At 37.2% G+C, this 20,892-nt stretch overlaps 1 protein-coding gene across 1 annotated transcript; it reads left to right on the forward strand.

Annotated features, from left to right (window-relative positions):
• The first annotated feature begins 13,135 nt into the window (after nt 1–13,135).
• LOC121425686 (pancreatic lipase-related protein 3-like) lies at nt 13,136–20,712 on the forward strand. The gene is made up of 5 exons (XM_041621848.1): nt 13,136–13,243; nt 15,471–15,754; nt 18,076–18,307; nt 19,008–19,138; nt 19,730–20,712. Exons 1-5 carry the CDS (start codon nt 13,183–13,185, stop codon nt 20,048–20,050), a joined length of 1,029 nt encoding a protein of 342 aa, XP_041477782.1. The 5' UTR covers nt 13,136–13,182; the 3' UTR covers nt 20,051–20,712.
• The last annotated feature ends 180 nt before the right edge of the window (nt 20,713–20,892 follow it).

Here is a 20,892-nt window from a genome sequence, read left to right on the forward strand (position 1 = left end):
TTCAGGGGCATGAAATTATTTTACCGGTTTTATGGGAGGTCATTGGCAAAATCGCATACATTCGTAATTCCGAAGCTCCGTTATTCCGAGAACGAAATGATTAACGAACCTTATTTCGTTTTCGCATTACGAAACTTTGTGTTTAAAAATGGATCTCATCTGACACCCCAATTTCAAATTCCAAACTACTTTCACTCGCCCCCCCCCCCCCCCATCCCCGATATCAACAAGGAATGGTTATCCTTAAGTAAACAACCACGCACTCTCCCAGATAATCCACCTTCCCCCAAGGAGAAGTGACCTTCATAAGGCCTGGCAGAGAGAGAGAGCAAGAGAGAGAGAGAGAGGGTGATTTTTTTAAACTTATTGTTATTTCGGCAATTGTGGGTCATTTTGCGTCGTTCAAAATTTCATGTCGATCTTCATCTAAATTCCGAATCGTTTTAAGATATGCTAATATCCTAAAACAAAATAATAGAATACAAATTCATTATTTCAAGATTAATGTCAGCCAGGAAGCCCGGGGGGGGGCCACTTACATTGGCGAGTGGATACCATGCGCGACCAAAAAAACACGTAAAAAGGATGTCTTTTTCACGATAGGGCACGTTACGTACGTAACGTGATAAGGGTGTCAAAAACACAATAATAATGAAAAAAGGGTATCTATTTCACTAGGAAAATTACGTGTTTAGGGTCTAATTTGAGGAGATGATAAAACAAAATTAAAATGTTTTATAAAGGATATCCTTTTTGCCCCAGCACTACGTGTTTAGAGTCCGATTTGCGCGAGGTGTAAAAGGTGGGGTCGTACTAAACCAAATAAGGTAAAGCCGACGACCGAAGAACCCGTAACAATAAAACATTCCTGTACTTGTTTAGGGGTTCATTTCAGGGAAGTTTGCCAAGAGTATCGTTTTGTTTCCAATACTTGTTAAGGGTAGGGTTTCACATGCCAATACTTGTTAAGGGGTGTATTTTCAGAATATGGAAATTACGTGTTTAGGGTGCTTTTCGATACCTCCTGGTCGCGCATGGTATCCACTTGTGAATGGAAGTGGCCCCCCCCCCCCCGGCCAGGAAGCTCTGAAGAGTTTGTTTATACTATTACGTAACAAGGACAGCTGCAATCCCACTCCATGCTGTTCATCAGCCTGTTGTGTTGGCAGGCATCGGTGTTATCGGCTCTTAGCAGCAGCAGCAGTCACTAAATCGACCCCACCCCAGTTTAAACGCGAGAAATGCAACTTTCCAAAAAAAACTGAAATTGGGGTGTCAATAACCCACTTGAGATCCCATTGACTAACACGCAAGGCATTATCAGCAGTCAGATGAACCCCACCCCAGTTTAAACGAGAGCTCTCCCAAAATCTGAAATTGGGGTTCAAATACTCTACCTGAGCTGCCATTGACACAACACGCAAGGCAATGGAGTTCCTGTGTTATAAGCTGGTGGGGTATTTTTTTAAAGGGGAAGTTCACCCTGACAAAAACTTTATTGTAAAAATAGCAGAAAAAATAATAAAAAATAATGCCGAAGGTTTGAGAAAAATTCATCAAGTAATTAAAAAGTTATTAGAATTTCAATTATTTGATTTGTGACGTCATATGCGAGCAGCATTCCTACATGGAGAATGGTAAAAAATCAATGAAATGTCATTTTCTAAGAAAATTGAAAATGGTTTTCACTGTACCTTTTGTATATCAATAGACAAATCATTTCACATACAATCATGAATAGAAAACAAAATTAAGTCATCAGGAACCATGCAAAATTTGAAATTCATGCATTTTGTATTACATAACACATGGGGCAGCTGCTCGTTTATGACGTCACAAATCCAAAACTTTGAGCTCTAATAACTTTCTTACTCTTTAACGGATTTTCCTCAAACCTTCACTAATATTTTTTACTATTTTTTCTGCTATTTTTGCAACAAAGTTTTCTTCAGGGTGAACTTCCCCTTTAAACACAGGATTCGCGTAATGGATTAACGAACCTTCGGAATAACGCCACAAATGTTCGGATTAACGAACCCTTTATGTTTTCGGATTAACGAACATCGAGGTTTCGGCAATTACCGTGTTTCGGAATTACAAACTTTCGGAATAAAGAACCTTCGGAATTACGAAGTGTAACCAGCAAAATAATGGTCGAAATCTCACTTGGTCTAATATAAATTAGGTCTAATTACCACCGACCACTTAGTCTCCCATACCCTAAGGCCCGTATTCTGAACTCAGGTTTAAATTAAACCCTGGTTTGAAGCTGTGGTTCAACTATGAGCCTACCAGAGGTCATGATAAAAAAAATATTCCAAGATTAGTAACTGAGAAACGTAAGATATCTTTTTACATGAGAATGAGAAAAAAAATGGAATAGTCACAGTAATGAATTAGTAAATGCACCCAGTGTCTAATATACAGCTTCGAGAATGGACTGGAAAAGTAGTGGGGATGTGAACCTGTTAAGTTCAAGTCTGACGCTGACCCACCAGGACATGATCCGGTCAACCTAACGAGGAGAAGGAATTTGGAACTGAATACAGAGTCATATAATGACTTCGTATCCCTAGTACACGGAGAGCCATTTGGGGCACAAATCCCTTACAATTCACATCCATTTTATTAACTCATTTGACATTCAAATTGTTCATAATCTTCTAGGAATGATAACTGAAGTATCTTTCTTCATGATGAAAGCAACAGGAAACAGGCGCGTAGCCAGGGGGGCGGTGGGGGCGGTCGCCCCCCCCCAAAAAAAACACTGTTTCCTTCAGTACGCCCCAAAAAGAAAAAAAAGAAGGGAAAAAAGAGAGGAGAAAAGGAAAAGGGAAGAAAGGTAGCTTTGTGTTTTTTTTTCTTTTTATTCTTCATTTTTTTTTAAAAAGAGAAACTCCTTCACTCTTCTTGATCTAAATTTATATATGAATTTTGCTTCCGCGCTGCGCGCGGTTAAATGACAATATTGAAGTTCGCCATTGTTTCCCCCACCTTTTCTCTAACCCTGTTTTTCCACCTCAGCTATGTGCTTCTTGCCAGTTAGAGTTAAAATTGTATACGTTAGGGCATGAATTTGAGTAAGGTTAGGCCGAAGTAAATATATGAAGTTATCTTTTTTTTCAATTGATCGCGCAACTTCTGGTCTGGTCGGCTCCGAGCGGGTAAAATTTTTATATCAGTTTCTGCCGTCACCTCCATAAAGTCAACTTCTCCTGCTTTTCAGCTCATTGCTAAACAATCATAACTTTGGAGCAATTAGGTTCCTAATATAAAAAGAGGAAGGTATGAAATTCGTGTCGTATTAAATAAAAAAAAAAGTACAATATTTTTATCAAATTGTATTAAACTTCATGTCATTTCCCTGTATACATTTATCTCCTGTCCTGTTTTGCGCCCTCAGTTTGAAATTTTGAATGACACTTAAGTTTCTTTATATTCAAAATGAAGCGCTTCAGGATAAGTCAAAGAAATTAGGCATCCTTTTTTTATATAAAAAGATAATTTCAATGAATCACGGCAGTTCTAACTTTTTGCGCAATATTTTCCTTGTAATTAAGTTCAATAATCTTACAAAATCAATTGAATTAGAGCCGACTGGGTATTAGAGATATCTACATTTGATGAAACGTCCGCCCTTTGAAATTTCAGAGTTTCATTGCTCTGCGCGGGGAGGAATATCTTCCTCTACACTTCTTCTCCTCTGTTTTGCGAGTTAAAAATATGCACTGTTGCTAAATTGGTTGCAATCAAATCTGATCTTTCCAAGGAAAGTATTCAATATATCTTTGAGAATACCCTTTTCTCGGGACCCTTTTTATGGCAAGAAAAATTGATAAAACACTTTAGCTTCCGCGCTTCGCGCGGAGTTATTATCATTTTAATTTCGTCCATTGTATACCTCTTTTGTGCGTTCACAATCACTTTTGAAAACAAGGTTAAAAATGGCAATATAGTCAACCAAATTGGAGGTACTAGAGAAAAGAGAAACGGCTCAATTTCATTTCAATTTATGAAATACTAAAAGCTTCGCGCGGGAGGGGGAAACTCCCCCTCCCTGCACCCATCCCCTTCGCGCGCTCTGTAAGTGTTGGCTCGCTTCGCTTGCATTTATACCGCCCCCTCCAAAATGAAATCCTGGCTACGCGGTTGACAGGAAACAAAATATTAAACTTAAAGGACAATTCCACCCCAACTAAAACTTGATATGAATAAAAAGAGAAAAATTCAATAGGCATAACACTGAAAATTTCATCAAAATCCGATGTAATTAAGAAATCTATGACATTTTAAAGTTTCTCTTACTTTCAACAAAAGAGTTATATGAACGAGCCAGTTACATCCAAATAAGAGAGTTGATGACATCACTCACTCACTATTTCTTTTTTATTTTATTATATGAAATATGAAATATTTTTATTTTCTTATCATTGTCATGTGAAATAAAGTTTCATTCCTCCCTGAACACGTGGAATTCCATTATTTCATGTTATTTTAACATTTTGTCCTTCAGGCAAGGAGGTCCTAATCGTCAAATTCGTAAAATTTGAAATATTGTATAATTCAAACAATAAAAAACAAAAGAAATAGTGAGTGAGTGACATCATCGATTATCTCATTTGGATATAACTGGCTCGTTCATAACTATTTTGTTGAAAATAAGCGAAACTTTGAAATGTCATAACTTTCTTATTTTACATCCGATTTTGATGAAATTTTCAGCATTGTGCTTGTCTGATTTTTCTCTATTGATTCAAATCAACATTTTTCTTAGGTGGACAATTTGTGAATTTTTGGCTACCCATAATTTTAGCACAGAGTTTTGACCGTGGTCACGTTGAACCCGACTTCAAAATACGGGCACTGGGGTTTAAATGTAATTTGGTTTATTGCAAAAGTGGTCCATTTTTTGTCTCGTCTAATTATTATTTTGCACTTCGTCAATCGAAAGTTTAGTTCAAAAACAGAACATCTTATCACATAGAATAAGTGGCTTAAACCAGGGATTTGGACCAAGTATGGAATGGGTAATGTCTAAATGGATTGTTACAAAAGGAATGAAGGGGTAGATAGCTAGTAGATGGTTAGTAGACGATTTTTTTTGTAGAATAAAAAGGAGTATATACCATGTTTGTTGGGTGGCATTAAACCGGAAAGTATTGATAAACAGGCCATTGAACGCTCGAACTAAATGAGAAGTATATGAGCAAACTCACGTTCGAAAATATTACTAATTCACATCATCTAGTGGCGCCAAATGGGGTTATTTTATTTAGTGATAGCGCCCTCATGGCTTCTGGCGGGCAGGTTTCACGAGCGTAAAAATTGAAAGAGGCACTTTACAACAACAAAAAATCATTAAAAAGAACGATAGGGGCTGCCGACTAATTACCCTCTTAGGATGTGTATTTTTTCTTGCTACTCATTTTTTCCCATCTGTAACCAACCAAATAGGGGAAAGGCGCTCGTCTCTTCTTAATGCTATCACTTTCTTCTCCCATCGTGATAATCATCAGTTACTTGCAAATTCGTCTATTGCCAACTCTTCCACTCACCAAGTTATCTATCTTTCATGTATAATGCCATTTCGTCCATCAATATTTCGTCTAACAACTATTTGGTCCAATAACAATTTGGTCCAATAATCACTGCATCTCATCACTGGTTTGTCTAAATATGACCATTTCGTTTTATTTAATTTATTTCGCCCAATTAACACTTAGCCAAATTAGACAAACTAGCAGCAATTACCCGTGGCAGCACAGGGGGTAGGAGTCATTTTTCTTTATCAAAGTGTGTGGGGGGAAGGGGAGGGGATGACAATCTTGTATGTACAGCTAGACTGCCTATTCACACTGAAAGCCAAGCAGTTTATTGATGAAATGTATTTAAACAACTGATTCATAGCAGACTTCTCTTTCAATATAGATAGGAGGTTCAATTAAGTTAAGCATCTTGGGTTGAACTGGAGGAAGAACTTCAATAACCATTACAGAGTGAAATCAAAATCTAACTATAAAATGGAAAAATGTATTAGAACACGGTGTATTCAGTAAGCAGTCAAGAGGCAATTATTGTGATATAGAAATGTTATGATTACATGTATTCGGTCAGAAATAAATATGTAAGTACATTGCACATGTACCTTACAATGTACATTAGACTGCGGTTGTTTGTACTTTTTAAATTAAAGGTTGCTCAATCATATATAAGTATGGCAGGATGTCGAAAAGAAATGAGAATGAGAGAAAGGGGGGGGGGTGATAAAATGAGTGAGACAGTCTGTAAAATCATTTTACCAATGCTTGTTTATTACGACACACTACATTAGTATTTTGTTAATCACACAGAAATAAAGTTTAACATATGAATTGGCGAACATAATACTAAATATAGTTCATTTATATTTGTAAATGAATTTTAGAGACACAATTAACTAATAATAGATAATAATAACTAATAAGAGACATTAATTTTATTGAATGTGTGTAGCAAAAAAAAAAAGAAAAAATGCCAGTGTTGCCAATTTGCAGAAGAAAATCTGATCAAATTTGCCTTTACATAGAATGGTTAATGGGAAATCTATTTAAGACAATTTTAATTTTTAGGGTTTTGGAACTTAGCACTGAGTTGATTATCTGACTCAACCAAACAACTTCATCATATATTAGAATTTAGATTTACTGCGGCATCATGCAATCATTCGATATAAATATTACATTTTACGTCAAAATACTAACCATGCACTGAACTGTGTACAACAGAGCACTGGCACAGTTTGATTTTGGAGCGTTGAGTAGCAGGTAGCTGAATCTGTTAAAATACAGGATTAAATATAAAGGATGTTTTAATGAAACTGGGTAGGTAGGTCATTGGATTGACCTAATTATCAAGAAAAGGGTACCTTCTCAAAGATTCATCATGAAGGTTTTATCTCCTGATTTCACTGATGTTGACATAGATTCTAGGCCTACAAATAATCTCACTTCATTCTCACCTGATCAGCAAGCAGGTGACAGTGAAGTGAGAATATTGTTTGTATGTCAAAGAAATCGGGAGATAAAACCTTTGTGATGAAGTTTTGCGACATGTACCGTCGCAAGAAATACACATCGCTTGTGAGTTGTGTTACGCGTTTGCGATTACTGCTGCTGCATAGATTACAAGTGCAAGTGACGCGTGTAGCGCGCGGTATCCTCAGCCACGGGGCATGCATGCTTTGTATTTCGCTGACCCGAGAGAGGTCAAATGGACTGGGAACTTAGCGAAGCTATACTCAGGGCTGCGAAAAGGAATGCCAAAAAGTTACGAATTGTAAAAAACCTTTAAATAATGCGACCAAAATACCACAAACTCCCTGTTGCACCCACAAATGTAATAACACTTTACCCACAAATGTAATGACGCCTTCAAATGTAACAACACTTGACCCACAAATGTAATAATTTTGAAGGGATTTTTGGCGAATCCGTTCTAAACTAAAATCTTAAAGTAATGTGTTCATATAGCACAAAAGTGCGAAGTCTTTTATTCAGACCGGGTTAATAAAACAATAAAGTACAAGTCCAAAGTCTTTTTCCAGACCCGGTTGTTTCAAAAATTATAATATAAATTCAAAGTCTTTTTTCCAGACCCGGTTGTTTCAAACATTATAATATAAGTCCAAAGTCTTTTTTTCCAGACCCGGCTTTCAAAAATTGTGATATAAATCCAAAGTCTTTTTTCCAGACCCGGTTGTTTCAAACATTATAATATAAGTCCAAGTCTTTTTTCCAGACCTGGTTGTTTCAAGAATTTTAATACAAGTCCAAAGTCTTTTTCCAGACCCAGTTATTACAAAATTTATAATATAAGTCCAAACTAAGATACGATAATGATATTCGTGTGGAAAAAATGGGAATCGAGCTTAGTCTTTTCTCCAGACCCAGTTAATTAAAACTGGTGGAATTAATGTCTTTGTTGTTATTTTAACTTATACGGTGTATATTATGAATATATGCACTAAGGGTAAATTGAGAATCAAGCGTAGTATTTTCTTCAGACCCGATTATTTGTTATTTAAACATTATGAATAACAGTTTAAAAACAGTATAAAGACCCCATAATCTTATTAATGCTGAATATAGCGTAGTCTTTCAGCCCGACCAAGTTTTTTTTTTCAAAAAACGCTAATAGTAAGAATTAAAAAAAAAATCAAAGTCTAAGACCAAACAAACCTTCAACCTAAGAACCTGTTTTAAAAGAGGTTTAGAGTGTTGTCTTTATTCCAGACCTAAAACAGCTACGAAAAAATCTTCTAACATAAGACCTTATATTCTTATTCTTGTGGAATAACACGAGTTTTAAAACGTACTCTTTCTTCCAGACCCGGCTATTAAAAAAATCTAAAAAACTTCAAATGTAAGACCAATTTTCCAAAGTTTCACCCAGTAAAAATATGTCTTTACACCACACCCAGTTTTTTTAAAAAAATAATACTACTACCCCTATAAAACATTGTAATAACGCGTGGGTAAAGCAGACATCCTTTATCCAGACTTGGTTATTATTTGAAAAATAAAATAGTTTTTACAAATATTCTAAAACGAATACCTAATAATCTAAGTACTGTGGAACAACATGAAGACCGATTGTCGAAGATCGACTTTCCTCCAGATGGAATTATTTCAGGAATAAAAATCAATAAAACTCAACACCCAACAACGAATCTAAGAACCAACAGTCCTCCAAATTAAGACCATGCATGTAGAAAAGCACATGTTTAGAGCGTTGTCTTTATTCCAGACCCGGTGATTTAAAAATGATTTAAACAATCTTAAAACACAATAGACTCATATTCTTATTCTTGTGGAATAAAACGAGTATTATCGTTAGTCTTTCGTCTGGACCCGGTTATTTAAAAGATGAACAAATATTGAAAAAAGGTCACAGCTAAGACCAATCTTCAAAATTAAACCCACTTAAAATGCTTGGGCTTAGACTGTTGTCTTTACCCCTCACCCAGTTCTCTTAAAAATACAAATTAAGCGAAACATTAATCTTAAAACTTAGACCCCAGCATACTTCTTTGAACAGACAAGTTAATTTAAAAAAACAGAAAAGAAAATATTTACCCTCTTCCAGCCTAACATCCTGTAATACATGATGCAATTAAACATTCACTTTTTCTTCCAGGCAAAGAAATTTATGATAAAAAACAACATAAAAACTTAGAGCCCGGGGAGCGTTTCATGGAAAGGAGTTGCCTGACGTTTTATCCGACACTTACCATGGTAGCACTGCTTCTTAGCAAATCAACATCAAGGACAGTTGTCAGATCTGACAACTTGTCGGACATAAATGTTGATGAAATACTCCCCAATCATTTTATTCATGTTGAACAGGCACAAGAATATGATTGAGTCTTAGTTATGAGGATTTCATTTATCTTATTTTTGAAAATGCCAAGGTCTAGAATAAAGAAAACTCTCTAAAATTTTATTCATTGAAGGTTCTAAGTTTGAAGGATAGTTGGGCCTACACCATATTTGCATGTTATTCAATGTTGATAAGATTTCAGGGTCTTTGTTTTGTTGTTGTTATTGTGTTTTAAATGATTTTTATAACTGGGTCTGGAGGAAAGACTACGCTATATTTCCATGCTTTTCAACATAAAGAGGATCGTGGGTCTTCGTTTGCTTTTTTTTATTGTTACTAATTTATTATTATTATTCATCATTTCTTATTTGAAAGATCTGGGTCTGTAGGAAAGACTACGCTATATTACCCTCTTATTCAACATAAATAGGATCGTGGGTCTTTGTTTGCTTTTTTATTATTACTAATTTATTATAATTATTATTGTTATTATTCATTTGTTATTTGAAAGATCTGGGTCTGGATGAAAGACTACGCTATATTTCCATGTTCCAATTTTTTTTTCACTTTGCACTTTGCACTTTCATCCTATACTTTAGTTTCGGTTTCCCGAAACCTGGAGTTTTATCAGGCCACAAATCCAGTTTACTTTTGCTTTTTCTGTTGCAGGTTACTGTAGCAGAAGAAAGTCAAACGTGTTGCAAGAATCAGAACGCAATCAAAAGAAAAATAAATTAATTTTTTTTAAAAGGAAGGGAAACAAAAAAGAAATAAAAAGGAAAAAAAGAGAAAAGAAAAAAAGAATTAAAACAAAAGAAAAAAAAGAAGAAATATAAGAAGAAAAGCAAAGAAAACAGAAGAAAGAAAAGAAAAAAGAAGAAAAAAAGAAAAAAGAGAAGACAAAAAAATTAAAAAAATAACATGAAAAAGAAAAGAAAAAAGAGAAAAAAAGACAAAGAAAATAACAGAAAAGAAAGGGAAGAAAAAAAGAAGAAAAAAAAGAATTAGAGAGAGAAGGAAAAAAGGGAATGGAAAAAATATATAATAAGCTACTGAAAATGAACAAAAGCTGTGGCAAAAATAGTCAATCCTGACTGGTTGCCACCCAAGGAAAGAAGAAGAAGAAGTTATTTAACATAAATAAGAGAGTTGGGGTCTCTGTTACTTTTCCACCAGTTTTAATTAACTGGGTCTGGAGAAAAGACTAAGCTCGATGCTCATTTTTATTCCACTAGAATATCATTGTCGTATCTTTGTTTGGACTTATATATTTTTTGAAACAACCGGGTCTGGAAAAAGACCTTGGACGTATATTATAATTTTTGAAACAACCGGGTCTAGAAAAAAGACTTTGGACTTATATTATAATTTTTGAAACAACCGGGTCTGAAAAAAAGACTTTGGACTTACATCATAAATTTTGAATTAACCAGGTCTGGAAAAAAGACTTTGGACGTATATTATAATTTTTGAAACGACCGGGTCTGAAAAAAGACTTAGGACGTATATTATGATTTTTGAAACAACCGGGTCTAGAAAAAGACTTTGGACGTATATTACAATTTTTGAAACAACCGGGTCTGGAAAAAAGACTTTGGACGTATATTATAATTTTGAAAAAAACGGGTCTGGAAAAAGACTTTGGACTTGGACTGTAATATTTTATTAACCGGGTCTGGAAAAAAAACTTTAACTTTTGTGCTATATGAACGCATTACTATAGGATTTTAGTTTAGAACGGATTCGCCAAAAATCCCTTCAAATTTATTACATTTGTGGGTAATGTGCATTATTACATTTGTGGGTAATGTGCTATTACATTTGTGGGTAAAGTGTTATTACATTTGTGGGCGTTATTACATTTGTGGGTAATGTGCTATTACATTTGTGGGCGTTATTACATTTGTAGGCGATTACAATCTGTGAACAATTTAACCATGTTTAGAAAAATTCCAGCTCCATTGAGTGGAAAACCACAGAGAAAAGCTGCTTCAAACAAACGGAAGGACACACAAGATTAGCCAAATTATAGAAAGGATGGTATATGGACTAAATGGCTATTGGACTAACTGGTTATTAGACGAAATGGTGGTTGGTCGAAATGGTAACTAGACCATGTGGATAGTGTAAGAACTGATGGTAGACCAAATTATACTAAGCGAGTCAAATTGGACGAATTTGCATAAGACTAATCATTGAAAATACACCAAATCATCAAAACTACCATCCAACATCACTACCATTAGGCCTAACATCACACCATCTTTATCACCTTTCATCACCATCATCATCATCATCATTACCATCATCATTATCATCGTCATCATCATCATCGTCATCATCATCATCAACATCATTATTATTATTATCCTCCACTGGAAACTTATGAATCGTGTTGCTTTATCTGTCATTTCTAAAAAAAAAAAAAAAACAGATAGCCATGGCAGTTTCCAAAGTGCATTCCTGTTCTCTGAATGAGGACACGACATTTCCTCCGGCGATAACTGCTCCCGGCTTTATTTCGTCTAAGATATGGGGTTAGGGTTGCAATAGGTTTTTATTTCGCTTCCATGGCATTTCATCCGGCGACGATTGTTTCGATGGAAAGTCTGCACATATTAAGCCAAACCTAAAACATAAGTAAACCCTTATTATTATCTTTGCATTACCCTGAACCCCAAAATCTTTCATTCCTCATTCCAACCCTATGTCCTCTAATCCCTGGAGCATAATCGTGTCGCCTTTATTATAGGTATAGGGATATGTTTGGGATGGGGTATAGTGTTAAATCTCGGGTTGAGGGTTGGTCTTCCATTAGAGTGTGGAATTTACAGTTTTCGCCGGAGCTAATGCCATGGAATTAGTATGGTGGCCCTGAAGGGACATCGCATATACACCAAATCGCGAATATTCACGACGAAATTCACGACGTCGCCAATTTCGTCGTGAATTTCGTCGTCAATTTGATATTCACGACGAAATTGGCGACGAAATTCACGATGTCGCGAATTTCGTCGTCAATATTCAAATTGGCGACGTCGTGAATAATTCGCGACGAAATTCACGATGTCGTGAGTTTCGTCGCCAATTTCGTCGTGAATATCAAATTGACGACGAAATTGACGACGAAATTGGCGACGTCGTGAATTTCGTCGCCAATTTCGTCGTGAATATTCGCGATTTGGTCTATATGCGATGTCCCTTCAGGGCAACCATGAATTAGTTACAATTTAGATCCTTCTCAAATCATTTGACCTGAGAGGATTTATCACATCAGTCAAGAACTCGCCAGGATTTCCATTACCAATCTTTCTGTGATGTTGTTATGGATACACCCGTTGGGTACCACTGGGAGAGAGGGCGCTCTCATTGTTATCCTTTTTTTAGTGATTGCTACAAGCTTTGGAGAAAACTAACAAAAAGGTGGACTTTTCAATTTTTTTCGACATTCGCGTCCTTTGCAAAATAAGGAAATCTCTTGCTTGTTTCTTGAAACCGATCATTCATTGGAGAACTTTGGGGGTCATGTTGCCTGCGGATCGATTTGAGGATAAAGTATCCTCACGCATTGATGATTTGATAATTTTTCCACGATCATGCCAATAAGAAAATTCTCAAGACAGCGATATCTTATCTTTACCTACTACACTTTGTTCTGTTTAGTCTATCAAGTGGTCTCCTCGAAGATAAATTGTTTGCGATAAACGTGATAATCCTACACTTCGAGAAGGACTACAATCTTTAATAAATAGCAATTAGGTGATTAGGAAACTAGGATGTCAAAAATAGTTTGCATAATAAGTAGAAAATCAAGTCAAACGCACAATGAAGGTTTCCACATCAATACCGGTTTTTGTCGCTTTCCTGTGCTCTGTGTTCAAAACAGGTAATATCATTTTTTGAATTACATGTTAGAAAATATCACAGTTTATTAATTTTGATGCGTCGTGGTGAAGTGGTACTGACTGTCATTTTGTAGCCAGAGGGACGTGTGTTCGAATCTCATCGTGGTCTGACATCCTTTTACAAGGCGTCAACATCGGTGACATCAAAACTTTTTGACCAGACAAAATTTATATTTGGATAGGCGAGCTTTGCAAAGGCTAATATTACAAAGATCCTATTTCAAACATATTCATTTATATTGATTTGCATGGTTATCATTTTATATATGTGCAACCATTTGCCTATGTTTTAATTGAGTTGAGAAATCAAATAAAACAACCTTGAAAACTTGAAACTTAAAAGAATACTGAACTTATGCTGTATTTAGAATTGTTCATATGGATAAAAAACACCTCAGGGAAAAGAAAAATATCAGTCATGCAGATCGATATCTGTGACTGAAAGATCTTCATTTATTCAATTCTCTTTGAGAAATAGATGTAACGCATAAAGATCAATTATCATCGTCTCTGTGGTCACTTTATATTTCACTTTTTGAAACCCTGAATAATCATTTTCGGGAGTAATTTTTTTCTGGGCTTAATATCACAGATACATGATGAAAAGGGGGACTTTGCGGCTCAGATTTTTAAAAGTCAAAATATTGTCAATCCATCTCTGTATGCCTATATGAAGAGGATTAGATCTTCATTTGAATTTATACAAGATTTAGACATCCATGATTTATTTTGAATGAAATTTCTTTCTTTACATATTTTCGAAAGTTACCACAACCGTAAGGTCTTATGAAACGTTCATATGTAATTATACTTAACTATCGATTCATTCACATAATATATGTTGCATCCTTTGTTGTCTGATATAAAGGTAGTATACTTAGATTAACCAGTGAGAGTTTACGTCATGTCTAAGCTGTTTATATAATCCAAACTTGCATAATGTTGGATGTATCATATTCATTATTCTATATTCATGTCAAATATATGGTACCAAATAATCACTTGAAATGCTAGAGTCATCATTCTAGTATCATCTTTATTTATCATATTTTTTGGGGGGTAGGCTTTTTTGGCAACAGCCTCTTCTTAAAAGTGTGGGACAAATTTACCTCATATGGGCTATCAATTATTTTTGATCACGAGATTTTTAAAGTGTAAGATTTATGCCCCTCTACGAAACAGGGAAATGGTAAGATTTTTTTTAATTATGCATGCATACTTAAATGATCATCCCACCAGTGTTTGAATCAGGGAGGTCCAAGCATTTTAACGAACTTTGTCATTTATATATAAATATAGCTGATATCTTTTTTTGTAAATACCCTCTATGTTTACTTTATTATCGTGTATTGTGATATTTAGCATCGTTTATCAACGATGTAATGGTCCTCGTTATAATCGATATTGTTGACATTAATCAATGTTTATCTGTTACGGGTTTTAAGTACTACTAGTAGTAACGAACTCTATAATATTGGCAACACCCCAATGTCATTTGAGGGTTTAAGAGAAAAGACAGTAAAATATAGGTATGTAGATTGAAAGTAAGATGAATAGAAAGAAAGAACGAAAGAAAGAAAGATAGATATATAGATAGATAGATAGGTATGTAGATAGGTAGATAGATAGATAGATAGATATTGATAGAGACGCAGAACATAATATTGAAACAATTACTCTGCTATAAAGCTAGATTGGTATTCATGGTATTATTATTATATCTACATTCTACTTGAACTATGTTCACTGTCGAGCACCAATTGGTAATCTTGGTCGATCTGCCAAGATCTTTGTCATTCTATGTTTTGTTTGGATATTCATTCATGTTCGATCAAGATACTTTCGGCCTGGTCGGTTGGGTAATCGGGGTCAAATTACTTTGATCGGCGTCAGTTTTGACTTCATTGATTTTCATCGTTCTGGTTACCAACTAGAATTGGATTTTTTTTCAATTTGATTTTTTTTTAATTTGAACCGGTCCAAAGTATCAGGTAGAGAACAAGACTATGCTATCGATTATCCCAATCAAGGTATAAACCCCGATCACCTTGTCGAGAAATAGCCGAAGATCAAAATCTATTATTCAGCCATGATCGTGCTGAATTATCTGCAATTTATAGAATTTTTGTCAAACGATTAAGAATTATTTGTATTTTAAAAAGGTCGAATCTACTTTATTAATAGTTTTCACCAATTAAACTCAAACAGGCAAGGCGGAGACAATATGCTACGACGGCGTTGGCTGTTTTGATGATGCTGGGTGCCATGGCAACACTTTCCCGCCAGAATCCCCAAACTTCATCAACACGCGCTTTTATCTGTACACACGTCGAAACTGGAACACTGCCCAGGAGCTGATTCTGAACGACACCGTCACCCTTCGGGCGTCTAACTTTGACCCGAAAGTGCCGACCAAGTTTTCGATCCATGGCTGGAACTCAAATGGGTTCACTGGCGGAGAGAGGGATCGCAAAGATGCGTTCCTTGAAAATGTAAGAAAGGACGGGTATAGAATTTTTCGCGTGTGAGAGCGTGCGAGGTAGAATTTGTGTGCGTCGGTGTGAGAGTGGTTGTGTGCACGAGCTTGGGTGTATTGGAATCGAATTACTTTTTAACTTGACCACCATCAAGGGCGAAAAACTGTCTCCAAAGATAGGGGGAGCAGGGGCTGGAAAAGGGGTTATCACCCAATAAGTAAGGTCATCTCGTCCAAAAATACATGCTTTATTTCAATTTCTTTCCATCATAACTGACCGAAAATAGAAGGGGGACATTTGATATTGTGTCTCCCCTACTATTTTGGGTCAGGGGAACACGTCCCCTCAGGCCGGTATTTCCACCTATGACCACCACTAGCGCCACATTCATACAGGTGCATTCATGATAATTTTCATGATAATCATAATCTTTATAATCGTCTTCGATTTCACCATCATCATCACCATTAATGAAGTAAACTCCAGATATTTGTCCCGAGGGACCATGAGGTCCTCCAGAGATTACATGTAGACTTTAAAATTGATGCCACTGCCTTACCATGGTTCCGGTCGTATCGCCACTGCAGACGACAAATGGTGATAATCATTGTGACTTTGTTAGAGGAGGCTCTCTTGAAGTACAGTGTTCCGCAAGATTCCGTCCTCGGGCCGATACTCTTCACTCTGTACACTGCACCCCATGGGGATATTGCTCGTTTCATTTAATTTCTATGCGGATGATATGCAATTACATTTTACCTTCGATCCAAGAGTGAGAGATGATGATGCTGATGCTATATTCCGTCTAACTACCTACCAGGCAGAAATCCGGCAACGGATGATAATGAATTTTGTGAAGATGAATAATGACAAGACTAAATATTTAGTATTTTCTTCACCACATAGGCGGAACAATATTGGCCCACACAACTTCAAGCTGCCAGCGTGTCTGTCCAAGGAGATATCTCCTTGGTCTGTCCCTCTTTCAAAGAATACTCGTAATCTGGACGTCTTCTTCGACCAGTGTATGATGATGGACAAGCATATTTCCAAGCGAGCTACTACCAGCCCCCGGGGGGGGGGCACTCAGTACATAATGCATAGTGGGTATGTGCCGCGGAGGGGACCCCCATTTTTACACTCAAATTTCCGTTCCAAGGCATAGCATTTTTGCCTTGTTGAGAAAAAGAACAAAGAAAGCCGCTCCAAGGCATAGCATTTTCTTCTTATCGAGAAAAAAGAAGAGAGAAATCCGCTCCAAAGCATCGCATATTTTTCGTTACGCCGCTCCGATCGCATTGAATGAGCTGCAATTTTGGTGAAAAGCGGCCGCAGAGCTCCACCGGCGGAGGCCGCGCTATCTGCATCATGCACGCATGACCGTTCCATAGGGATGCATACGCACTCACACGCTGGCGATCCGTTCCAAGGACCCCCGTTTTCACAAACATTTGTCGTTCCGAAGCCCGTTCCGAGGATCCTCCTTTTTACAATAAACCCGCTCCAAGGCCCCCGTGTTTTGTCTCTCCCACGGCACACCCCACCACTTTTTTGGTCGAGTGCCCCCCCCCCCCGGGCTACCAGCTACGAAATATATCGGCTATGAGATCGCTACTCACTCGTTCTGTAACAAAAAGCCTAATTCATTCCATAATCACATCCAGGATTGACTTCTGTAGCAGTCCGCTAGTTGATCTACTTTCTATAATGCTGAACAGACTTCAAGGCGTAGAATGCTGCTGCTCACCTGCTCACTGGTACAAAGAAATATGACCACATCACCCCTCTTCTCACGGAGTTTCACTGGCTACCTATAAAGTAAAGGATCGAATTCAAAATCCTTCTCTTGACTTTCAAGGCTTCCCAATGGTGCATGCTATGTTTTTATGTTATGTTATGGTTTATATTATGTGACTTTCCTGATAAAACAACGCCTTCTACGTCGTGGCTTGCGCTCATCATGTACCCATCACACACCTAAAGGGATGTGGAGACCGTGTCATTTCATCTATTGCTCCACGCCTCTGGAACTCCCTCCCTTCTTCACTCCGTGAAATGAACAACAATGAACTTTTCAAATCGTCTCTCAAATCAAAACTCACTTTTTTAGCAGATGTCTAGTAATTACCTTGATTCGATGAGCCTGCGCCTGTGAATGTTTTAACAGAAATATAGCGCAATATAAATGATGTGGATGATTATCATTATCACCATCATCATCATCACTTTGTCAGATAAAATACCCGACAGGTCCTTTTATGAAGTGTCACCCCCCCCCCCCTGTGATCACAGTGATATCTACAGCTTATATAAAATGTCATTTTATTTTCACTCAGGCCAACGTCAATGTCATCACCGTTGACTGGCGGAGGGGTGCAAGTGGAATCCTTTACCCAAAACAACACCAGAACACACGGGTAGTTGGGCGGGTGATTGCCCAATTTGCTCGTTTCTTGAACCTCGAGACAGGGATGTACTACAAGGACGTCCATTTGGTGGGCCATAGCCTTGGAGCCCACACCGCTGGCTATGCTGGTGCATATCAGCCAGGTTTTGGCAGAATAACAGGTAAGGCATGATTCAAGGAAAGTCATTTACATGGCGGCGTTTCTTCTTTCTACGTAAAAAAGTAGCATGACTTTACTCACGACTGGAACATGTGCCTCGCCAGCTGCTTAGAGATATATCTTTTAGAATAGACGTGTAGAAATCGGGCGTTACTTCCGAACAAAACATTGAAACAGCGCCTGGTCCTTAAATAAGGCATCATGTCAAATATCCTTATATAACCCACCTGTAAAGAGATGAAGACGAACGGACTATATATACCAGCTCCCTTGATGCCAGGCGATAGTTGTGGCCCATATGGTTTTCAGTTATGGCAGGGGGATCCGAGAAGACAGCTCACGTAATTCATGTACTCCCATATAAATTTGTTTGTTGGTGACGAAGTGGTAAAATTGGAAGGTTCGACAATATAACATTTCTTTATGAAAGAAAGAAGTAAGGTATTCGTGTCATTTGCTTGAACACGCATTAAGATGGGTAAAGCTATAAGTCATTCTGGAAGAAATTTCATTACATTTTGTTTAATCCTTAATGGGGGTAAACACGAATTCGTTGCATTTAAAGTTGAGGGTAGGATTTAATTGATGCCATAATAACCTTATTTGCCAAATGATGATGACAGGGGAGGGGTAAAATAAGAAACTGTTTCTTTCTCTATCTTTCCAATCACAGTTTCTCCCTTTTTTTTTTTTTTGTCTAGGTTCCGATCCAGCAGGACCATGGTTTCGTGAGGACGAACCGGAATGTCGTCTTGATCCCAGTGACGCCCTCTTCGTTGATGTTATTCATGGCGACGGCAATGACAACATCGGTCTCGGGACATCACTTCCGGTGAGCAAATAAACCTTTGCACCGCGATGCAGAACGGATATCAAGAACACAGTAAATGTATTGAAAAGGCTCGTCAAATGACAAAGATCAGATGGGACGTCTTTGTCGAAAATGGTTCACCGGAACAGCAGTTTCGTCCTAAGCTTCCGAGCGGACCAAAAAAATGCAAGCATGTCATTTGTCTAGATTCCAGGCCGAAACTGGTGTTTTGATTCACCATAATTTTCAACAAGGTCTTCTTGATTGCTCTTTGTCATGAAGGGCATTTGACAATATATTTTTTATGAATTTGTTCTGCACCGCGGTGCGAAAGCCTTAGGTGGAAAAGGATATACCTACAAATGTAGTTGTAAGACCAATTCTTAAGGGCCTTTATTTCATACCCGGTACTTAGATGAAGGCCTCTCCAGCACAAATTTGGATCAAGAAGTAGAGCACTCCTTGTACGATGTCAGTTAAGGAAATTTGACTAGATAACATTGATTCCATCTTCAAAGTGAGTATGCCATTGTTGCCGCAGGTGTCCCAAACTGTTTATAGATGAAACCAAATGCTACTTTTGTTTCTTCAATTTACTGTTACAAAATGCAGATGGGCCATCAAGATTTCTACCCCAACGGTGGCCGTCACCAACCTGCCTGCGATTACGGTAGCGACATTGCTGGGTGCAGCCACGCCTACTCATCCCGCTACTTTGCCGAAAGCCTCCGATCGACCACCTGCAAGTTCAAGGCATACCCGTGCAGAGGCTGGGCGGAATATATGGCTGGGAGATGCCGGAGTTGCGGAACGCAAAATGAAGGTTGCTCGGAAATGGGTTACCATGCGATAGACCATCGGGAGCTAGAAGGACTTTTCTTTCTTGATACTAACCCTGAATCCCCTTACTGTATCCCCGACCCATGGGACTAATGGCTAGTATGCATGGTTATTAGACTCGCTTGAAAGGTATCGAACTTTAGACTATGCATGGATTATACCAGTTCTAGTAAGGATCCAGGAACGTACTAGTCAATGGTCAAATAGAAATATGTACAGTTATGTTTTATGAAACACACTTTTGTAAATAAAATTTCAAAGACTTTATACAATTTAAACAATATATAGGCCTATACGATACCGGTATTGTACAGTAGGGGCTGCAACTTTCTAATCATATTGATAACTTTATAACCTTTCTACAATATTGGCGACGTGAACAAAATGTCAATGGATTGGACTGAATTTAGATTATATATGTTATACATCTACGTGGAGCGTTGTGGCCAAGTGGAGTAGTCTTCGGACTTTGAAACAGAGGGTCGTGGGTTCGAATCCCAGCCATGGCGTAGAAATTTATCCACATTGTGCTGCACTCGATCAAGGTGAGGTAAATGAGTACCTGGCATGATTTTATTCCTTAAATTGCCTCCGCACTATAAAAGGATGAGGGGCTAAATCCAGGGTAATGATATCCAATTAAGCGCATAGGGACGCATTTGGCAGTGATATGTGCTATATATGCATGTTGGTATTATTATCGTTATTATCGTTATTATTACTATTATTATCTAGGAAATAAATAGACAGTATTATACAATTATCTCTAAGAAAAAAATATTGCTTGTATCTTACTGTACATGACTGTGTATAATTATGAACGCAGAGCAATCGGGAATTTTTAATGATGTAAGTGCGAGAATTTTGATATATTTCAAGTATGAATATCATTACAAAGCCTTAATCATTAATTGTTATTATCTTGTAGAAAAGTC

The sequence above is a fragment of the Lytechinus variegatus genome, chromosome 12 (assembly GCF_018143015.1).
Source record: "Lytechinus variegatus isolate NC3 chromosome 12, Lvar_3.0, whole genome shotgun sequence".
Classification (NCBI taxonomy): Eukaryota; Metazoa; Echinodermata; class Echinoidea; order Temnopleuroida; family Toxopneustidae; genus Lytechinus; species Lytechinus variegatus.